The 19,085-nt window shown below is 42.8% G+C and overlaps 4 protein-coding genes and 1 long non-coding RNA gene across 14 annotated transcripts in view; 3 read left to right on the forward strand and 2 right to left on the reverse strand.

The window, feature by feature from the left end:
* The first annotated feature begins 6 nt into the window (after positions 1 to 6).
* On the forward strand, positions 7 to 1,348 carry LOC107264914 (probable zinc transporter protein DDB_G0282067). Of its 4 annotated transcripts, none has more exons than XM_015733702.2 (3): positions 7 to 123; positions 375 to 774; positions 805 to 1,348. In XM_015733702.2, the coding sequence occupies exons 1-3, from the start codon at positions 106 to 108 to the stop codon at positions 1,236 to 1,238; spliced, it is 852 nt and encodes a 283-aa protein (XP_015589188.2). In that variant the 5' UTR covers positions 7 to 105; the 3' UTR covers positions 1,239 to 1,348. The 4 variants fall into 4 exon arrangements, with proteins under 4 accessions (XP_015589188.2, XP_024937911.1, XP_024937909.1 ...); XM_025082143.1 differs by having other exon boundaries at positions 952 to 1,348; XM_025082141.1 differs by having other exon boundaries at positions 375 to 748; positions 794 to 1,348.
* Positions 1,349 to 1,669: 321 nt separating this feature from the next.
* On the reverse strand, positions 1,670 to 5,075 carry LOC112493935. 2 transcript variants are annotated; one of them, XR_003058926.1, is made up of 4 exons: positions 4,377 to 5,075; positions 3,333 to 3,612; positions 3,079 to 3,228; positions 1,670 to 2,453 (listed from the first exon to the last, which is right to left on the reverse strand). It is a non-coding gene; the product is annotated as an uncharacterized LOC112493935 (long non-coding RNA). The 2 variants fall into 2 exon arrangements; XR_003058925.1 differs by lacking the exon at positions 3,079 to 3,228 and having other exon boundaries at positions 4,377 to 5,038.
* LOC112493934 lies at positions 1,911 to 2,886 on the forward strand. The gene is made up of 2 exons (XM_025082144.1): positions 1,911 to 2,050; positions 2,129 to 2,886. The coding sequence occupies exons 1-2, from the start codon at positions 1,973 to 1,975 to the stop codon at positions 2,777 to 2,779; spliced, it is 729 nt and encodes a 242-aa protein (XP_024937912.1). The 5' UTR covers positions 1,911 to 1,972; the 3' UTR covers positions 2,780 to 2,886.
* A 485-nt stretch (positions 5,076 to 5,560) lies between the features above and the next one.
* LOC107264912 lies at positions 5,561 to 16,080 on the forward strand. Of its 5 annotated transcripts, XM_015733699.2 has the most exons (16): positions 5,561 to 7,458; positions 8,676 to 8,746; positions 9,844 to 9,941; positions 10,048 to 10,171; positions 10,253 to 10,484; positions 10,582 to 11,037; positions 11,123 to 11,173; positions 11,539 to 12,120; positions 12,231 to 12,674; positions 12,769 to 12,986; positions 13,062 to 13,401; positions 13,469 to 13,679; positions 13,754 to 13,944; positions 14,065 to 14,243; positions 14,782 to 14,955; positions 15,235 to 15,373. In XM_015733699.2, the coding sequence occupies exons 1-15, from the start codon at positions 7,293 to 7,295 to the stop codon at positions 14,935 to 14,937; spliced, it is 3,519 nt and encodes a 1,172-aa protein (XP_015589185.1). In that variant the 5' UTR covers positions 5,561 to 7,292; the 3' UTR covers positions 14,938 to 14,955; positions 15,235 to 15,373. The 5 variants fall into 5 exon arrangements, with proteins under 5 accessions (XP_015589185.1, XP_024937906.1, XP_015589184.1 ...); XM_025082138.1 differs by lacking the exon at positions 14,782 to 14,955 and having other exon boundaries at positions 5,563 to 7,458; positions 12,237 to 12,674; positions 15,235 to 16,080; XM_015733698.2 differs by lacking the exon at positions 14,782 to 14,955 and having other exon boundaries at positions 5,566 to 7,458; positions 15,235 to 16,080.
* The window catches only part of LOC107264913 (basigin), an 11,013-nt gene continuing 7,999 nt past the window's right edge, over positions 16,072 to 19,085 (reverse strand). For both annotated transcript variants that reach the window (XM_025082140.1, XM_015733701.2), the window contains 3 exons: positions 18,207 to 18,470; positions 17,659 to 18,103; positions 16,072 to 17,106 (listed from right to left, as the gene is read on the reverse strand). In XM_025082140.1, coding sequence (XP_024937908.1) covers positions 17,061 to 17,106; positions 17,659 to 18,103; positions 18,207 to 18,470 — 755 coding nt within the window. In that variant the 3' untranslated portion in view covers positions 16,072 to 17,060. The remainder of the gene's footprint in view (positions 17,107 to 17,658; positions 18,104 to 18,206; positions 18,471 to 19,085) is intronic.

Here is a 19,085-nt window from a genome sequence, read left to right on the forward strand (position 1 = left end):
GATGAACTTTGGCTCTACGACTTCATATAAATACGACTGGTTAGAAGTGTCAGCTATCAAGCAGTTTCAGAATTTCGAGGAGTTCATACAACGTACATACATAAGATGATCAGCAAAATTCTTGTAAGCATAAAATAGTGTTTTTGAAACTTCTTATACAGTTTTGTAATGTATATCTTTGTTTGTTTATCTGTAGACATAATTGATATCTATTTCATTGAAATATACTTAATTTATCATATTTTCGTCACATCCTCTAAATCATTTGGAACTATGAGTGTCTGTCTATTTTCACGGGTTAATACCTGATTTATCATATTTTCGTCACTTCCTGTAAGGCATTTGAAATTATTAGTCTTTGCTTATTGCTACAGATTCTGACTTTAGCTGTCCTGGCTATTGCAACTGCAATGCCTCCTGTGCAGCAAGGTAGTTCTGATCACAGTGGTCATGATCACAGCGACCATGATCATAGCGGACATGATCATAGCGGACATGATCATAGCGACCATGATCATAGTGGACATGATCATAGTGGACATGATCATAGTGGACATGATCATAGCGCGCATGATCATAGCGCGCATGATCACGCCGGTCATGATCATAGTGGACATGATCACGCTGGTCATAATCATGGACCTGTTGGTGCATCCCGTGGAGTTCGCAGTGCTCAAGGATACGATCATGATCATAGTGGACATGATCATAGTGCGCATGATCACGCTGGTCATGATCATAGTGGACATGATCATAGCGCGCATGATCACGCTGGTCATAATCATGGACCTGTTGATCACGCTGGTCATAATCATGGACCTGTTGGTGCATCCCGTGGAGTTCGCAGTGCTCAAGGATACGATCATGATCATAGTGGACATGATCATAGTGCGCATGATCACGCTGGTCATGATCATAGTGGACATGATCATAGCGCGCATGATCACGCTGGTCATAATCATGGACCTGTTGGTGCATCCCGTGGTGTTCGCAGTGCTCAAGGATACGACAACTCGGAAAGGTGTTCTGGATACCTTGATGAACAAGCTGATCGCCAAGGTAGCTACGGAAGATTCCAAGGACAACAAAGAGTTGTCTCAGCAGTCGGTGGAACCCAACATGTTCCCCAAGGCGGCCAAGGAGGATTTAATGGACCTCAGGGCGGCCCGGGAGGTTTTGGAATACCACATGGCGGTCCTAGTGGCCACCAAGGTGGATACCAACAACAGGGATATTAAAATAAATGTCAGAAATTCCATGTATGAATTCACACAATTTATACCATCGCATTTTTCTATAGCATTAATTATATTATTACTATTTTTAATAAAGTAATATTGCAACACTTTCGGTGTCTACCCAATATTACGTTGTCAATGCCATATCCATCTATTGTTATAGTTTCGTATACTCCTCTACAATACTAAACTTCCTTAAGTCAAACGGCTACGCATTAATGCGATAGAATACAATCATCCTACGGATGTGTAGACATCCGGCGACCTTTCGTACAAAGAATAATGGGATTCTCGAACTTTGCTCGATCGAGCATCACTGACACATCATCGTCAATAAATAAGGACAGAGAAAATTGTCATATTACGAATGATGAGAAATTAAGAATTCACCGATGACATAAGCTTAAGCTTAAGTAAAATTAAGGAAGCAACAAGTTCCACGAATTTATTAGTGTTAAAATATCCGAAGTAAAAAAAAAGATGTCAATACCCTATTGATTACATTATATTCCACATAGATAATGTATAAATGAATACTCATAGCTGGGTTTTTCGTATGTGCCAACAATAACGTGCTGATTCGAGTTTGCATAAAAGGAGGTTACGAGCCTTTCCCCAATTCAGTATGTAACCGCGACTATTGGTGGTGAGTTGTTGTTCAGTTCTACTTCTGTTTCACCTATTAGTAATCTATTCTACTTTAATCTGCTTCGTAATTCATATCCGACATAAGCATGAAAATAAAATTCTGCGTGCTTCCGATATGCCTGTGGAATGTTTTACTGGTGTCGACCTCATCATCCGAGGTCGTGGTAAGTTTAGATAAAAATTTTATTATATTGTCTATGTATAACGCTCTCTCAAATCGCACATATAATTTTTCCTTTCAGAAACGCTCATCTGAGAATTTTGACTCAGGGTTCAAGAGAAATTTGGATGGTCCTACAGATCATTATCACTCTCATCGTTATCATTTGCATTATCATCGTCGTCCTCATTCAGGTCCTAATGCAATGTTTCCACCGTCTCCTCCATTTCATCAGTTTCACCCAAGACCAAACAACCGTAATACACCTCCAAAAAAAGAAGTTCATCCGTGGAGAATACCAGAATTTGAACCTCCTGAGGATTATCACCATCCCGAAAAATCTTTTGGGGAACCAACATGGGAACAAAATCCTTCCGATACGTGGCCTTCGTCAACAGACTCCTCACCTGCAACAAACGGGTATACTGACTTTGATATGGAAACTAAAGAAAGTCAGGATGAAGAACTTTTACCAGACTGCCATTGTAAATTTCAAAATGTTGGAAGCAGAACAATTGTCACTGTATCTGTTAAAACGATGTCGACGCCGTCAACTGCGACTTCAACCTCTACCACAACCTCAACTACTATGTCTACAAGTTCCACAAGCTCAACCACAGAATTTGACTGGAATAAGTACGTCGAGAAAGAACTAAGTGAAGACTTCAGTAAGAACAATTCTGCAGGCATTGGACTTATTGATGTCCGGCAAAAAGAAGTCGAAATGAATTAATTAATCTGACTATTAATTATTATAGATATACCTACTATTGTAAATGTTTGTAAACGATAATGTATCAATGTCATGTAAAAATATACAGGAAAACAATGTCGAAATAATGAATTTGTAATCAATGTATTCATTATAATGAAATGTACTCAGCCATACTGGACAGGCCCGATATAACTTGCTAAGCCGCGTGTGTTTATTACGCAAGAGGATTTAACCAGTCGACAGGAGTAATAACTTGAGTTGGTCTGAGAATTCGTTGAATGGTCGTTCATCCGACCACAAGCTTGCACAACACTAACTGTAAACTCTAAGATGGATCCATCCTTCTCGTGGGCCGTAGCCACTATATAAGATGCACTCGAGATGGTGACCGTTCTCCAAAATAGCTTTTGCTCTTCGACGACTGCAACGTGGTCTACTCCAGTTACGCTATGACGTACTTATTAACCCTGGTAAATATTTTTAGTTTAATATTTTAACGAGCCGTATTGAATATTCACATTATGATAAACCATCAAATAAATCTCGTGAATTATTGTTATAATTAACATACCATTTTCCTTATTCAGTTGCTGATATCATGCGTTATGTATCATTTGGAATGCTTGCCGACGGTCGGGCCTATTTCGAGGAGCTGGGGATTTAACCTGGGCACTAGTACAGGACCTGGTTGGGGTGGTGGAATTGGTGGCATTTATCCAGGACTCTCAGTATATCCAGGTTATCCAAATTACGCTGGTGGATACGGAAGTGTGTTCTCGCAGAGTCCCAGCTTTCCGGGATACGTTCCTGGTCTTTATGGTCAGGGCTACCTTGGTGTCCGAGGTTAACTACTGAAATTTGAATACATATGTATATAAATCTCCATTTAAAGTATGACTGATTCACGAAAAATAGTTTTTTTTAAATTTTTTATTAGACTCCGTGAAAAGCAATACGTATAAAATAGTTTAAATATTATATTTGGTACATCGCAGTTCTGTTAATTTAAGTTCTTTATGGAAATAAATATGCAGAATATCTGCTTCTTCTTTTTCAAATTTAAAATTAAATCATTTTTAACCCAAAATACATTTAACCAATTTTCAACAAAAAATACAAGGTATGATTCGTTGCCGGTCAATGTTTATCAGGCAAGTATGCTGGGTTGCATATAAACAGGTGCCCCCTGTCTGTTTCTATCTAAGGTACATGAGAATACAAGATTCGAGTAATTTTAGTAATAAGGAGGCACGGTAAGCACATAATAATACAATATAGTAGAGTATAGTGTACACCGCATAATTTAATAACTAGACATTTATAGCATACCTGTAATAACTTAACAGATGGCGCCATTAGACCAGGCTCGTTCGTGGTGATGTTAAGCATTACAGTTAACATGTGCTTGCAAGCTATGCACATTCATAGCTAGGAGCATTACGTAGACGTGTACCAATAACGATTTTTAGTGGATAATTCTTTTGACATTCCTTTACAGTATACCAAATGTAATAAAATATAATAATTTACGAGTTATCTAGTAGTATATGTAGAGGTTATACAAAAAATTCGACTACAATTGCTTATTCTAATAATGAATATTAGTCCTTGATACCTGTGCTTTGCAATAACACGGAAGACGGATGTAATATGTTCTCGGCGGTTGACAGCCATCATGAATTTCTATGGTAGCAGCCAATCGTCGTTATCTCTTGTGGCTTCAATTGAGCAACGATGCCCAGAAGCCTGGTAGTATTCATGTTCCATATCACCTGGGACAAAACCGATGACTAAACGTAATCAGCAGAGATCACAAGTAGAAGCTTGAAATGTTTTATCATAGATGGCGTATAACGTTTCAGTAATGCACGCTTACATACAAGCGGCAAAATTTGGAACTACGTCGCTACGCTTGCTGTATTATATACAATTAACATAATTTGTCACGTCGAGTTGGAAAATAATGCTTGTTACTAATTACACGGTGATCAGAAAGAGAAAAGTCACGTTACCGAAACTATTCAAGTCAGAATGACGATTCCTTTCCGTTTGTCTTATAAAGTATTACGTCTTTAAAGAGAAACTATTTGAATAACGTGGAACGTCCGGAAAGATTTCATTCCTCTACTTTTCTCATACTGCCATGAAATTATTGCTTAACTACATTTTTTCTCACAGAAATCGAGCGTTAGGAAATTTCAAAATATATTCATCGGCCCATTAATTTCCACTATACAATTTGGTAAACGTTGAAATATTTTGAAAAGATTAGAATGTCTTTGGAATGTCTGAAGAATGCTATATGTAGATAATATAATGTTTCTGAAAGATTCCAAAGTTAGTGTGTACTAAATTAAAAATTAAAAATCAAAATCTTTTCGATATTAAATCAATCTAATAAATTTTCAAATTTTTCATAAGGATAAACGATACTGAAAATATTTGTACCTGGCGCGCAGTGTTCACATGAGCCAGTACCATCCAGGAATAATAATTTCATATAATATAATAACTTGGAGTGGACTCCAAGTAGTAATGTCCCACGCGTCTTAAGAATCTATAATGCTTAGTTTTCTCTGAAGAATTTTCCAACAAACTCTATGTGAAAATGTAAAAAATGCTTTCGCGACGTCTGCCTACTTGCGCAAATCAGTGTGGTTGGATAATAAAACGAGAGTCGGTTGGCGTGAGCTCTATTTTATTTTCTCTCTTCGCTCTCATAGGCATTCGCACCTTCACTCTCTTCCTCTCTTTGAATTTCAATAGCATTCCCGAGATGGTTACGTGAACGACGCATGGAAGTAGACGCGTAGCAGGTTGCACGGGTGCGGACTCCTCGAGAGGCGCAGGCAGCCGAGTTCTTGAAGCCAGCGATTAACGAGCTGAAATTGAAGTCAGAGTGCGAACGAGGCCAATTGCGCAAGGAACTTACCGAGGTGGTTAACCGCATTGCTCATTCTTGCTGAGAGCGCAAAAGTTATACTTTATGCCAAAAGTCACGGGATATAAATCTGGCACTTCCTCGATGTCGACATCTCACAAGATATTCGTCAACACGAGAAGTTATAATATTGGCAATACTATCAAAACTCAAATGACACTGGATACTCTCAGTGCAGGTGGCTGAAAACGAGCATTGAGACTCGTGAGAGAGACGATAGAAGATTTAGGATGAAATTAGAGCCGAAGATCGACCTAGAGAATCGTATCCCTGACGTAAGCTGTACCAAGGAACGTCGTGGTGGAAGTGCCAAGTAGAAGTGCAAAGACCGGGAGCGCAGGTGTTCTCGTTCTCGAAGAATTCCTACCTCCGGAGAAACACTTTGATTCAATAGGATAAACCATAGGCGCGACGACGTAAGAGGCTTTCTCCACCTTTGGAATGTGACCACCGCTTATTCCCGCCTATCGAATTTCCTACCGTTCCCCGCTGACGCTCGCGAGCTCCATGCGTACCCTCTGGTTCCTACTGGTTCCCTTTCTCTACCTGCAAACAAAACTCTTTACCACGTTGGCGCTGCTTGCGTCGTACTGTGCTGTAGTGAAGTCCGCAAGAGTCACAGGCGAGGATCGGTATAGTGTGAGAGAAAGGGCCGGACCCAGTGGACTCCAGTAGCACTACTCAGACTACATAGCCAAATAGACAACTTGGAAGAGTTTTCTACTCTGTGCCGGGTCTCCAGCTGTGACGTGTAGAGAAACGAAGGCTGGACCAAAGTTAAAGTCTCTCAAGGAAGGCATTCGAGTGACTAGAATAAGTCTGAGCATCGAAGTCTCCGTGTCTGAGCAGATCTAGCTGTGGCGCATGCGCCAGGTAATTTGCCTGGAGGAAAAAGAAGAAGAGAAGTCGTAGGAGGTGGTGGAAGGACAGATAGAGAAGAGCCGAAGTGAAGGAAGAAGAAGAAGGATAAGAAGGAGGGGTCTGCGAGGAAAGACGCTATAGTGGTCCCCTTTTAGCCTCCCATCCTCAATGGAGGGGCACTCGGAGAATATTTACGCCTAAGGCTATCGTTGCGATCCTTGACGGGTACGTGTTCTCGTCACGAGCCAGTTTACAGGTACTCCTCCTCCTGAGAAGAACCTCACGACGTAGATAGATCCAGCAATAAGCGTCCTCCTGCGGAGGCTGGATACCAAAATGGCCGCGCCTTGAAGGATTTAACATGCGTTAGCAGTATCAGGTTGAGCATAAGAAAAAAATTGCGTCAAGGACTTGTCGAGTGAGATCCAATTGATTCGTTCAAGTGATTTTTCCCAAGGGAACCTGTGATTATGGTGACGATACTCCGGTGTTACTTTTAATTGAACGATATAGAAGTGTTGACAGCTGGTTAAAAAAAATTTAATCCTTGTCCTTTTACATATATGATATTTAACTGAATCTTCTAATCGAATAGAGAAGCGACCGATAACGTGCTGCGTGAAGTGTTTTATAAACTCGAGTGAAATTTACGGGATCTCATGACGGACCTACGACTGTCATAAGGTCAAACCCACATAAATTGACATTAACTGACAGTACAACCACTAGATGTACCAGAAGATGACACGAGTTCTCCAGTGTATTCTCTTGCTGGGCGTGGCTCTCCTGAGGGAAACTTCAAGCCACGTAGCACTCACGTTTCCCCGGGCAAGAAAGTATGATTTGGACTTCCTGGATAACGCCCGGACCCCCGGTCCCTGCGGCATGCCTCGAGGTAATCACTACATTCAGAATGAAAAGAACTGTTTCTCCTTTAACAGTAAGGCCTTGCATTGTCAGGCATTGTCGGGATAAAGAAAGAAATCGCAGAGAAATATCCAATCAGAAACGGTTAGACGCGAGCGTGCGGCACGTGTACAGGTTGTGGGAAAAGTGGCGTTAAAAAAAGGGCAAAGCGAAGAGTAGAAGGTGAAAAAAAGTAAAGAAAATCCCATAGTAAGACGCAAAGTGTACGCAGTGAGGAATCTGGTGGGGAGGGTTCAATTCGAAGCGACTTTCACTGTTGGGGTCCCGAGTTAACTTGACTCTTGGTGCTCCCTCTGAGACTCGAGAACTCGCGAATACCTTTTCTGCAATGATGCATTCTCTCACAATTAGTCAGTTGGATGGGTCTTGCGTACTAGAATGTCTATTAGTAATTCATCAAGAAAGGATTGATCTTACGTATTGGCTTGGTTGGATGGATGGAGAAACAGATAATCCTTAATGCCAATCTACATGGTTCTAAACCGCAACGGAAAATACATTATTTTCATACTATTTGCACTATCGTCTATTCGAGATAACTTGCTTGCTCGATCTTTACACACCGTTCGGACTTTCCCTTGGTTGGCTCTCGCCTCTAATAAGTAACGAGGTCCATAATGTATGTATGAACGTTAACGGCCCAGTTAAGCTTATGCGAATGGGAAAGAGAGTCACGGGTGCAGAAAGTGTAAAAACACGTGAAACGGAACACATAGGATAGATCGTTCCACGATCTTACGTATTCTTGTACGTTTCCGATTACGATAATTGATAAGTCTGACACTGTATCTCCTAATTAGCTGTATCACCGTCGATATTTTAGGCGGCATTGATAATACCGCCATTGAGAAATGGTACCATGGCTCGATCGAGGAACGAGACCAAGGTAAATGGTAGAATGTCGAGCAGTAAATGAATCTGAAATGAGTAAAAAATAAGTCAAGAACTAGCATAGAAGATTATAAATAAAACGATGGTACAGTAGAGAGCGAGGGAGGATAAAAAGGAGAAAAAGAAAAAGAATTTCTTACAATCGATCCGATTCGTTGTGTTTTATTCCGAGTCGCGTGCCGTTCGGATGCGCAGCCGCCTTTTCCCTTTTTTGCCTGCATCTTACTTCTTGTTTATCTTATTTTTCTTCTTTGAGTAAGCTATACCTCTGAACTGTGCATTATGTTCTTCTAGGTGACGTCAAGACATCCTTTCTCAGCGGAAGTAGCTTCAACGTGACCTGGCATCTTGCATATGCTCATAGGGTAAGTTCAAACGTCATTGGCTGTCGTCTTTTGTAGCTCTAGCGCTCTTTCTCGTTCTCTTCGACACTACGCGAGAGAGGTAAAATAAAATAACAGAGTTGCTGAATATAACGCGTGGTTGGGTCGCTGCTCTAGGAGACTTTGAAGACAATGCCAGTAGTCGACAGTAACGAATACAAAAGTTGTTGCCGGCTTCGTAACTTCCTGCGTTCTCATAAGGCAACACCGGAACTCTGGCATAACGCCTCTTCGGGCCAGGATCGAGACGGCATAGCTGAAAGAGACCATAGGTTGACCTCTGTGTTGAGTATAGATAGACCACCTGCGTCCACCTGACACCGCTATGAATCATGATCAAAGAGCCATAAGGTGGACGTCGGGTATCATAAGGAATGTCATGCAGGTCCGGTAACAGTTAGCTATGTAGGTAACTCTAGAATATTTGCAGAAAGATAGAGCGAGAGGGAATGAGAAGGAGAAATCCATTTAAGTGTTATTACCAATCGTGTAAGCTTCAACGTGCTGCGCAATAACAAGACATTCCATATGAGTCCATTCGCTACTATATGAATTATTCCTTTGACCAGTCGAAACTTACTAGCTACTAGCAAGTTACTTTGATTACACTGACGCTTCGATACTTGCGACACGCTCTATTCAATCCATACTTTACTGTATGGCTAGGATAGGTAGGTAGAACCAAGGTAAAAGACGGGTTTGTCAAGACTGCGCAAGAACACATGGCGAAGGAGAATGAGAGGGATAAGGACGGATAGATACATAATCATAAGGGAAGGGAGGGGGAGAGAGAGAGAGAGAGAGAGAGAGAGATTCGAACGGCCTACACGCGTTCCGTTCAAGGCAGCGCGTTGAATTATTCACGAAAGAAGCCTTCGGTATTTAGCAAACGACCGCTACGCCAGATATACCGTACACTGGCACCATAAAAATGCCAATGACTTTCGAAACTATGGGTTCACGCCAAGGCCTCCGAGAACCAAGATCCGCTTATTTTTATTCCGCCTATTTGCCTAATTCTACTTTCCGAATTCCTCCTTGAAGGCAGTATAAATTCTATTTCCTCTTATATGTTTTAGGGTGGCTTTAGGTTGCAAATACTCGACGCACTGGACAGACCTCTTGTGGATCTTACCCCTGTCACTCAGCAAAGTGAATTCGTTGAGGATGATGCCACGTTAGTATATTCTTTATCGAAGGGAAATATTAATGCGTTTCCGTATAGACTTGTCTCACGTTTGGAAACTTCCGTCGGTGGATGCAATTCATTATTAATGTTACAGGGCTCAGAGATTTCCGGTGGAACTTCCTCAGAACTTCACATGCAAGGACTGCACTATAAGGCTACTCCGAGAGGCTGATGAATGGGGATCTACGTATAGATTTTGGTCCTGCGCAGATATCGATGTCAGCCAAATATCATTTTGCCGGTCTAACCGGTTCTGCCAAAGTTATTCGGAATTATTAATCATATCTAAATATTTATAGATACTCGAGCGTAAAGCCTATCGCGAACAGTGCAGTGGACATGGAACTTATCTCCTAGGTAGATGTAGATGCGATAGGCTATATCATGGTACCAGGTGCGAATACAAAGAAGAATGTCTGGATAATTCGGACTGCGGTACGCAAGGGACTTGCGTGGATAACCAAGGAACCACGTCACCAACAAAATTATGCTATTGTAATGCTGGCTGGTTTGGTCCTGGATGTTCCAAGAGTGAGTTCAGCGAATGATTCACTGATTTCATTATTTTTGCAGGCAGGATCCATTTGCTTCGGTGCTAAATTCGTTTGTTATTTGATACACATTCCAGGATCTGCTGTGAAAAATGCGGACATTGATTTTGATGCTTATACAATGAAACAATTTTCCGATGACTTTACATTCTACTGGAGAATCCTTAAGGACAGTGCTGAGCTGGAAGGAGTGATTGTCGTTAACGGGACATCCTGGGTAGGGGTAGGATGGAGACCCTCGACCTTAACAGCAGCTTGTCGTTCCTTTCCGGTAATTCGAGATCCTCCTAGCGAGCCACTCCCTCAACCGGAACCAAAATCAGAACCTGAACCGGAGCCAGAATCTCACCATGCTCCAGCATCGGAACCGGAACCTGAACCTGCTGCTTCAGTGGCTGGAACTACTCTGGAATCTGACCGTACCAAATCCGCTGCTAAGAGACGTTCACCTGCTATGGAAACTGACGTTATTCCGGCTGATATGGGTGTGACTGTACAAACTAGTGTAACTTACAGAGTCAGCACGAAACAAGGTACTATAAGTGTTTTGTGGAGTTTACAAGCACGTAAGGCGCCATATTGTTTTGATTGCGCATTATGATTTGCTTTGGGTTACAGGACGAAAGAAGAGAGCGGCGGCAGGGACATCTGCCACGCCTGAACCAACTGGTAAATATCTTTATCTTTCTTTTATTATTATGGGTTGCTCAAGTGAGATATCCCCTGGACGTGCTGTAGTAACATGAGAATATGCACGGAGTATAGCAGTAGAGGTAGTAGAGTCTGGTAGAGAATATATGTAAATCCCTACAATATCCTGAAAAGTATTTATAGTCTCCCCTGCTGTATGATAGTTGTTTAAACTAGAATATATTGGAGAATATGATGTATAATATCAAAGGATTTCTATTGGAGCTTATTGTCTTCTTGTAGAATGTAATAATCACGTGAGTCACTCGTATAATGATTATTTAGTACTTATATGCACATGGTGATGGTAATTAGTTGCATGTCGTTGTTGCTTTGTTGCACAGGAGAGCCTGTTGGCGAGCCTACGCACGGCACTGCTGAGCCTGAACCGAAATCCAAACCTGAACCTCAATCGGAACCCGAGCCTAAATCTGAACCTGAACCAGAACCTAAGTCAGAACCTGAACCTAAGTCAGAGCCTGCACCTGAACCCAAATCAGAACCCGCGCCTGATCCTAAGTCTGATCCTCCACCTGAACCCAAATCAGAACCCGCGCCTGACCCTAAGTCAGAGCCTGCACCTGAACCCAAATCAGAACCCGCGCCTGAACCTAAATCTGAGCCTGAACCCGAGCCCAAATCTCATCCTGAACCCGAACCAAAATCCAAACCTGAACCTAAGGCTGAACCAGAACCGGAATCCGAATCCGAACCTGAACCGAAATCTGAACCTGAACCGAAATCAGAGCCAGAACCAATCTCCAAACCTGAACCAACTTCTGAACCAGAACCTAAATCTGAACCAGAACCCAAATCTGAACCTGAACCAAATTCTGAACCAGAACCCAAATCCGAACCAGAACCAAAATCCGAACCGGAGCCACAGTCCGAGCCTGAACCTAACAACACGTATGGATCAACTAAAGGTAATACTATCCAGATTTCGCTACCAAAAACCATAAATTAAATTTTTTGTCATATACATTCATTAAACATAAGGAATGTCTATCTACCTATTAATTTTGCCATTATGAAGCCCCAGTGCCAACAGCCGTCCACAAGTACACCCCCAAACACGATTTCAACCCTATGGATTGTACGGACATCATCATCGGTACAGCCAGGGGTAATACACATCGAGTAGGGGATTACTATACAAGAGACAGATCAACTCCTCGCCAAGACAGTTTCTGGGGTGGAAAAGATAGTCTAACATCCGCCTTTGGTTTCGAAAAAGACGGTCGTACGACGATAGTCTTCAGGAGGAAACTCACCACTAATGATGTAACCGACCACGAGATCATCGACGGAAACATGCAGGTTATCTGGGCAAAAGGTCAAATGCCAGGGAAGTACATTCACAACCCTCCAAGTGGAGTGGAAAAGTCAAAGGTCTCCGTACCGCAGTTTTACAAAACGGATGAGCTTAAGTACCACGGTCATAAGAGTCAAAGAGGAGTGGCTACCTTCAATTTCTTTGGTAAGTTCCGCTTTGAGTTCACTTTTTTCCTCATTTCCTTCACATCACCAATTAGAACCACATTCAATAACAAAGGACACTCTACTTATTGCAGAAGAGAAAAAAAAGGAATCCGGTGGTCAGACTCCTCTCCAGGGTGGCGGATGCGGTGGTGAATGGCGTTATCCTAGAAAATGTTCAGTGGAAAATGATACCTGTGAATATTCCGTTCAATGGATCTACAAGAGTAAAAACGATCAACTATCCTTTACTATTAAATCAAATCATACGGATAAGTGGACCGGTATAGGATTTTCTAATGATCAGAAGATGGTAGGTCTGATGTTGATTCTAACTTTCTGGCAGTAATAGGCTACTTGACGGCATTAACCAGATTCTTTTCCATAGTCACAAACGGATGCTGTCTTGGGATGGGTTGACAAAACAGGGAGACCTTTCGTCATGGACATCTGGTTAAGCGGTTACAGTCCTCCTCTTCTGGATGCCTCTCAGGATATCTACAATGCCAGCGGTTATATTAAGGATGGTATCACCACATTACAATTCTCAAGGAAGAGGATTACAAAGGATAATCGTGACCTATCGTTCACCGACGATCACTGCCTCTACATGATGTTCCCAATCAAGGGTGGGGTTTTTTATGAGGTTAATAAGAAGATCAGGAAGCATGAAACGGTCCCTATTGTTTCCACCGACAGGATTTGCATAAGGTCCTGTGGGCCAGAAGGTGAGTGTTACAACATAAATGAAGATTACTTACCCGAAGAATATTAAATACTCACTGTCTATTGTAGATGAAGAGAATGAAATTTCCGCATCGGCACCGCCGAGATTATTTTACGAGGTGGAAGTCAAGCTGGTGAATCTCGGTGACGGATTCCAGACTCCTGCACCTGAAAGTCCGGATTTCCAAGAGATATCCAACACCATCGCTAACAGTTTTGGACCCAGTCTCAGTAACAAGCTGCCAGGATATTACGGATTGGAACTCAACAAGCTCGAGAAGTAAGCATTTTAGCATAATAACGCGATACACAATTCGACCGACATGAATGCATGATTAAACGGCTTTAATCCAGGAACAATGATGATAACGGTGTCATCGCGAAAATGAATTTGATCCTGGATAAGAACGAGGCCAAGGGTAGAGCCCTTAAACCAGAGGATACCGACGCTGTAGCCGAGGGTGCCTTTAGGGAGGCACTGAGCTCGGGAAGGGTTGGTTCCCTTACGGTGGATCCACAGTATCTTGTCATCAGAGCTCCAAAAGGTACAGTACTCATCACATTCTGCTTCTCCTCTGTTATCACTTTCTATCTGCCTACTCAATCTTTTCTACTCCATGTCATAAACATTTCAATTAATTTTCCCTCATTGTCTGATTAAACAGTTAACGACGCTGACGTCAGAGATGACGAGGACGATCTGACGTCACCATCATCAACCGGTGTACTACTAAGTGCTACCAAGTTGTATATCGTGGTTGGTTGTGTTGCCGCTCTAGTTGCCCTGGCATTATTACAAGCTAGCTGCACGCTCTACAGGGCATCGAAAAGGCGGACTACCAAGGTACAATACTTACTTATAGTGTTAAAAACTTGAGTGAGAGAGAGAGAGAGAGAGAGAGAGAGAGAGAGAGAGAGAGAGAGGTAGCTAATTTTTGAGACACCCGTTAGAGACCTCAGTATTTGGGGGGGATGGAAGTAGCCGAGAGAGAGAGAGAGACGGGGAGATTAGGACGATGAGGAGAGAAGAAGAGAAAGGTGGGTCCAAAAGAGAGAGAGGGAGAATAGGCGGGAGAGGGGAGGCGAGTGGGACAGTAAGAGGAAGCAAAGAAAGAGACGAAACTGGACGAGTGTCTCCCGGCGTGAATTAGAGAGAGATGGAGGGGGTTAGGCTATAGAGATTTCTATACTAAAACGCAATTTAAGTCTCAAAGAGAACGAAAACAAAAAGAGAGAGCGACAGCGAAAGAGTGAGAAAGAGAGAGCAAGAGTCCTAAATCGATTCCTCAAAGGAAATTCCTCGTACTTCATAATTACAGAGGATCAATCTTATTGCTTTTCGCTTGTGTTGCATGATTCTTTGCGTCTCTGCCATGGTATAGAGGGTGTACTCGCTGCCTTTGGTCTCTTCTTCTGCCTCGGCCAACCCCATTCACCGATCAAGCGCGACCCGCTATCACCACCAAAATGATCATCATCGACATCTTCACCAGCAGCATATTCCACCCAATATGCATCGACCCTCCCCGAGCTGGTAAACATCTCGTCTCCCGAAGGTACACACTGTCTCTCACTCTATATGTAAGCATATATATATATGTATATATATATATATATATATCTCTCTCTCCTTTGAACAGAGTATATACAATATAAGGGGGAGCATAGTAGCACACGCACTCTCTCGCTCGCTCTCTACCAAGCACTCTCTCCTCCTCTCTCTCATTCAATGGTTATCGGTTAGCACGTATTAATAGAACAAAACGCATCCTAGTTCGTAGCAACCTAGAGTAATGATTAAATTGTTTAATGAAAGATAATTAAATGACTTGCAGGCAAAACGATCCTTACAAGATCAGTTGATAGCGAAGAACGCATGGAGGGACTATTCCTCGGGGGCCAATACCAATTACGCATTTGAGGCTTTTGAAACAGAGGAAAAGGCACCTCCGCCTGTATCGAGTTTACCAAGACCCAGAGACGTTCCCGATGGTCATCGGGTAGCTCTAAGCGGTACGGCTGGTGGTGTAGCACCAGGTCCTCGTGCTACGTATAGTTTACCGCGAGCACCAGGTCCACGACAACCACCACCCCCGCAGCCAGGATACTACACGCAGGACCGTAGAAACCAACGTTTCAAGGGTAGCAATACTAGTGCTAGTGGTCAGCCACAGCCAGACTTTTACTTTATGCCAAGTCAGAGAAAATACAGCGGGGAGGTGGTCCGTGTCTACGTGGATTACGGCAATCAGCCGAAGTAAGATTGGAAAACGTGTTATAAAATCTTGTAAATACATAAGCGACGACGCGGCGGATCCTCGGCGCCCAGAAACGCCCCGTTCATTGACATGGCCACCCATCAGAATAACGATCAACCACCATCACCATCACCACCAAAGAGCAAACGGTGCCTCAGCGACGACGCCCGGCGTCGGCGCAAGCCTGTACATTCGCTTTGTCTTACACTAGTTAAGCTCTAAGTTAATCTTTACGCACTATTTATAAGATGAAATATAATAGTATAAGTGAGGAGGAGCGGGAGAGTTAATGTTTGAAATAACAGTTAAAGAAAACTATGAATGATAGTAAAAGCAAAGAGAAAAAGGAACAGAAAATGTATATCAAAGGGAAAAGCCCGGCGCGATGTAATAAAGTCTTTGTACAATCTTTTTTTAACCCAACGCCCCAGTACTTATTTTTTTGTCAACGTGTCAATATCGTTTATTCGACCGATCATCCAAGGCATAAGGCTTCGTCCGGTGACCGAGTATCCTCAATCGATCGATAATATTACAATGGTCCTTAGCTAGGTGTGTTTTTGGCGTCGGGACGCCTCACTCAGGGCAGTGGACGCGGACTCTTTTCTATATACGATATATATACGTAGAGTGGAAAAGTTGGATAGGAGCGTAGGTTAAGGCTAGAACGTAGCACGTGTCACGCATCACGTTCCACGTAAGGGTTACCTTAGATTACTCTATACTCTGCTGCACTGATAGTATGTATAGTATTTATAGTATTTATAGTGTATATAGTCTGGCATGGTTAACGGTACGGGTGGGGTGCGTGCTTCGCGTGAGTAAAAATGATTAACAGCGGGCCGCGCCCGAGAATACGATACACTATTCGTTTCGCGAATGCCGATCGGGCCCCGTGTGACGGTAGCAATAACGAGAATAATATTAATAATGGTCGTAGTAATAACATTAATAATAATGGCAACGGTATCGCAAAGACAAGAGGCTTCAGAACGTTTTACATTGCGTAGCAGCCCGTTCAAAGAGTCTCGAGAATCGACGGGCTGTCATCGGCTATGGCCTTTACAGCCATTGGATACGCGAGCATCGAGAATCAAGGCGCAAAGCAACGTACTGCGACGTTAACGCAACGTTGCGCTGTCATCCAGGATTCCTCCTGCTTACGCGACCCTCTAGATAGCGAATAACCTTCTTGTCCAATTCACCTTCCCATCACCTTTATACTTCATTTATATTCTATTTTCTCGTCCTGAGCACCACTTCTTCTTCTATTTCCTTTTCCTCTTCTTCGTCTACTTTGGGTACTCCATCATTAATTCTCTTGTTCCTCTTCCCCTCTTCATCAAATTGTCCTTCTAACTTCGTTCTCTTCGTTCTCGTCCAACTCGACATCCACATGCTCCTTACTTCCGCTGCCTGACGTCTGAATCCTTGTTGGGCGTGGGCTTGCTGCATCCGAGGAAAATGAAAGGGCCAAAGTAGATAATTGAGAATAAACAAAAGAATTGACAGTGCTATAGGATGTAGCTGTGTGGCATTTACTATGAGGATGCATCATTATTTCGAAATGGCATAATGATACGCGGCTTTTGTTAGGTCTACTTTTGATCATTATTTGTTCATTGTACTTGAAATTTCTGAAGAGGTGCCGGGAGATGAGGATCTTGAAGGGATGTTCCTATGAGTGTCCTCCTTTGAGATATTTTCTACAGGAACGACCTCAAAGGTATCACCGGGATAGAGGGATTTCGATTGAGTAACTGATGCAACAATGGGAAGCCTCGAAGAAACTAAAGGACCTCTCAGGGATATGTAACTCTCAGGCAACATTCTGTGTTATGATAAGAACGTCAAAGGACGGTTTCTCTGTCACTATGAAAGGTCTCAAAACAGTAGTGCGAATTCCCACGACATAGAATAAGGTAGGAATGCCGTTTTGCCTAACAAATGGATGACATAGGATGAATGATTCTTTGAAAATGGCAGAGGATGCACACTCACGTATCGGGACTCTGGTCCGTGTCCGATTCCTCAAGCTCGGCCTTGTTGCGCTTCTTCTCGTAGATGAGGATGATGGCGCAGAGTACAAAAACCTCCGCGCAGATGCCTAGGAAAGGCCACAGGGCAGCCAGCTTGTCTTTCACACGAAGCAAAATTTTGGCCTCCGCACGGTGTATCGGAATCCGATCAGTCCAGTTATACGAAACTCGGCAATAGATGTCGCCACGATCGGACATATTTATATTCTCCACAGTGAGAACAGCCCCGTTGATGCCCCTGTCCTTGTCGATGCTCAGCTTAACACGATCAGAGCTCTTTGTGTAGTTCTTACCACCGAACGTCCATATGATCTTCACTCCAGGACTCTGTTTACCATTACAGACCACATGAAGCTTTTCACCCTCGATGACGGTCGTCGAATGCGGGAGAACGGCTGTGGGCTTAGCTAAATTCGATCCCAGGACAAGAAGAAAAATAAATTATAAATCGAATATAGAAACATAGAGTGGCTACCTTGATAGTAATAATAAAATCGGTATTAAACTTACGAACAACTTTAAATTCCTGGGAAACGCCATTCAATGTGCAAGAGTAGTTCCCTAAAACTTCGTTTGTTTCGTTTTTAATCACCAGGGTACCGGTGGTCGTATCCACCGTGATAAATTCTTGTAATTTCTTGAACTCCTCTGATGCGTTGGCTGCTAATAAATCATGTTTCTCCTTGAACCAGCGTACGACGTCTTTGCTTGTCGCCTCGCCACACTTAAGAGTCAGAGGAACGGATTCGTTACTGAGCACTCTGAACATGTTACCTGTTTCGGGAGCAGAGAATAGACATTTAGAAGGTATTCGTGAATGAAATAAGAGTAACAGGGCGGAAGAACAAGAAAGAAATGAGTATAGAGAGAAAGCAAGATAGCTCGATGGAAAGAGAAAGAAATGTATAAAGACAGAGACTATTCTTCTGGTGTTCTTCCTCCGAGTTCCTCCCAATTCCTGACACACTTCAGTCGTCCCACTTCCTCCGATTATTCTCTTTAACTCATATCGTTAGTCACTTCTCGCTGGGGTCAGCGAATGCAAGCAGATTACTCGTCAGTAATTAAAGGCAAACTCATGGTAAATTACGGCCGGCAATTACCCGAGCGCATTTATACAGGGAGGACTCGCGCGGCCCATTTCTTCTTTCTTTATTTTCGCCCTCCCGGTAAACTGGCCAAACCATCCCCCCCACTAAACCCGCCCCTAACTTTTGACTCATTCCGCCTTTTACTTTTATTTGTTTGTTACCCCTTTCCACCTACTGCTGCTACACTATTTTTTTCGCTTTATTCAGTTCCCTTTTTTTACATGTAACTGGCTACTTATACCTCCACCTCCATTTATGGAGAGGAGAACTCTCTCTCTCTCTCTCTCTCTCTCTCTCT

The sequence above is a fragment of the Cephus cinctus genome, unplaced genomic scaffold, assembly GCF_000341935.2.
Source record: "Cephus cinctus unplaced genomic scaffold, Ccin1 Ccin1_scaffold0204, whole genome shotgun sequence".
Taxonomy (NCBI): Eukaryota; Metazoa; Arthropoda; class Insecta; order Hymenoptera; family Cephidae; genus Cephus; species Cephus cinctus.

Coding starts and splice junctions, on each gene's coding strand:
- LOC107264914 (XM_015733702.2), top strand. Junction 775..804: donor TAGCGCGCATGATCACGCTG/GTCATAATCATG, acceptor TTGATCACGCTG/GTCATAATCATGGACCTGTT.
- LOC112493934 (XM_025082144.1), top strand. CDS start 1,973: ATGAAAATAAAATTCTGCGTGCTTCCGATATGCCTGTGGAATGTTTTA. Junction 2,051..2,128: donor CCTCATCATCCGAGGTCGTG/GTAAGTTTAGAT, acceptor TTTTCCTTTCAG/AAACGCTCATCTGAGAATTT.
- LOC107264912 (XM_015733698.2), top strand. CDS start 7,293: ATGTACCAGAAGATGACACGAGTTCTCCAGTGTATTCTCTTGCTGGGC. Junction 10,485..10,581: donor TGGTCCTGGATGTTCCAAGA/GTGAGTTCAGCG, acceptor TACACATTCCAG/GATCTGCTGTGAAAAATGCG. Junction 11,038..11,122: donor CAGAGTCAGCACGAAACAAG/GTACTATAAGTG, acceptor TTTGGGTTACAG/GACGAAAGAAGAGAGCGGCG.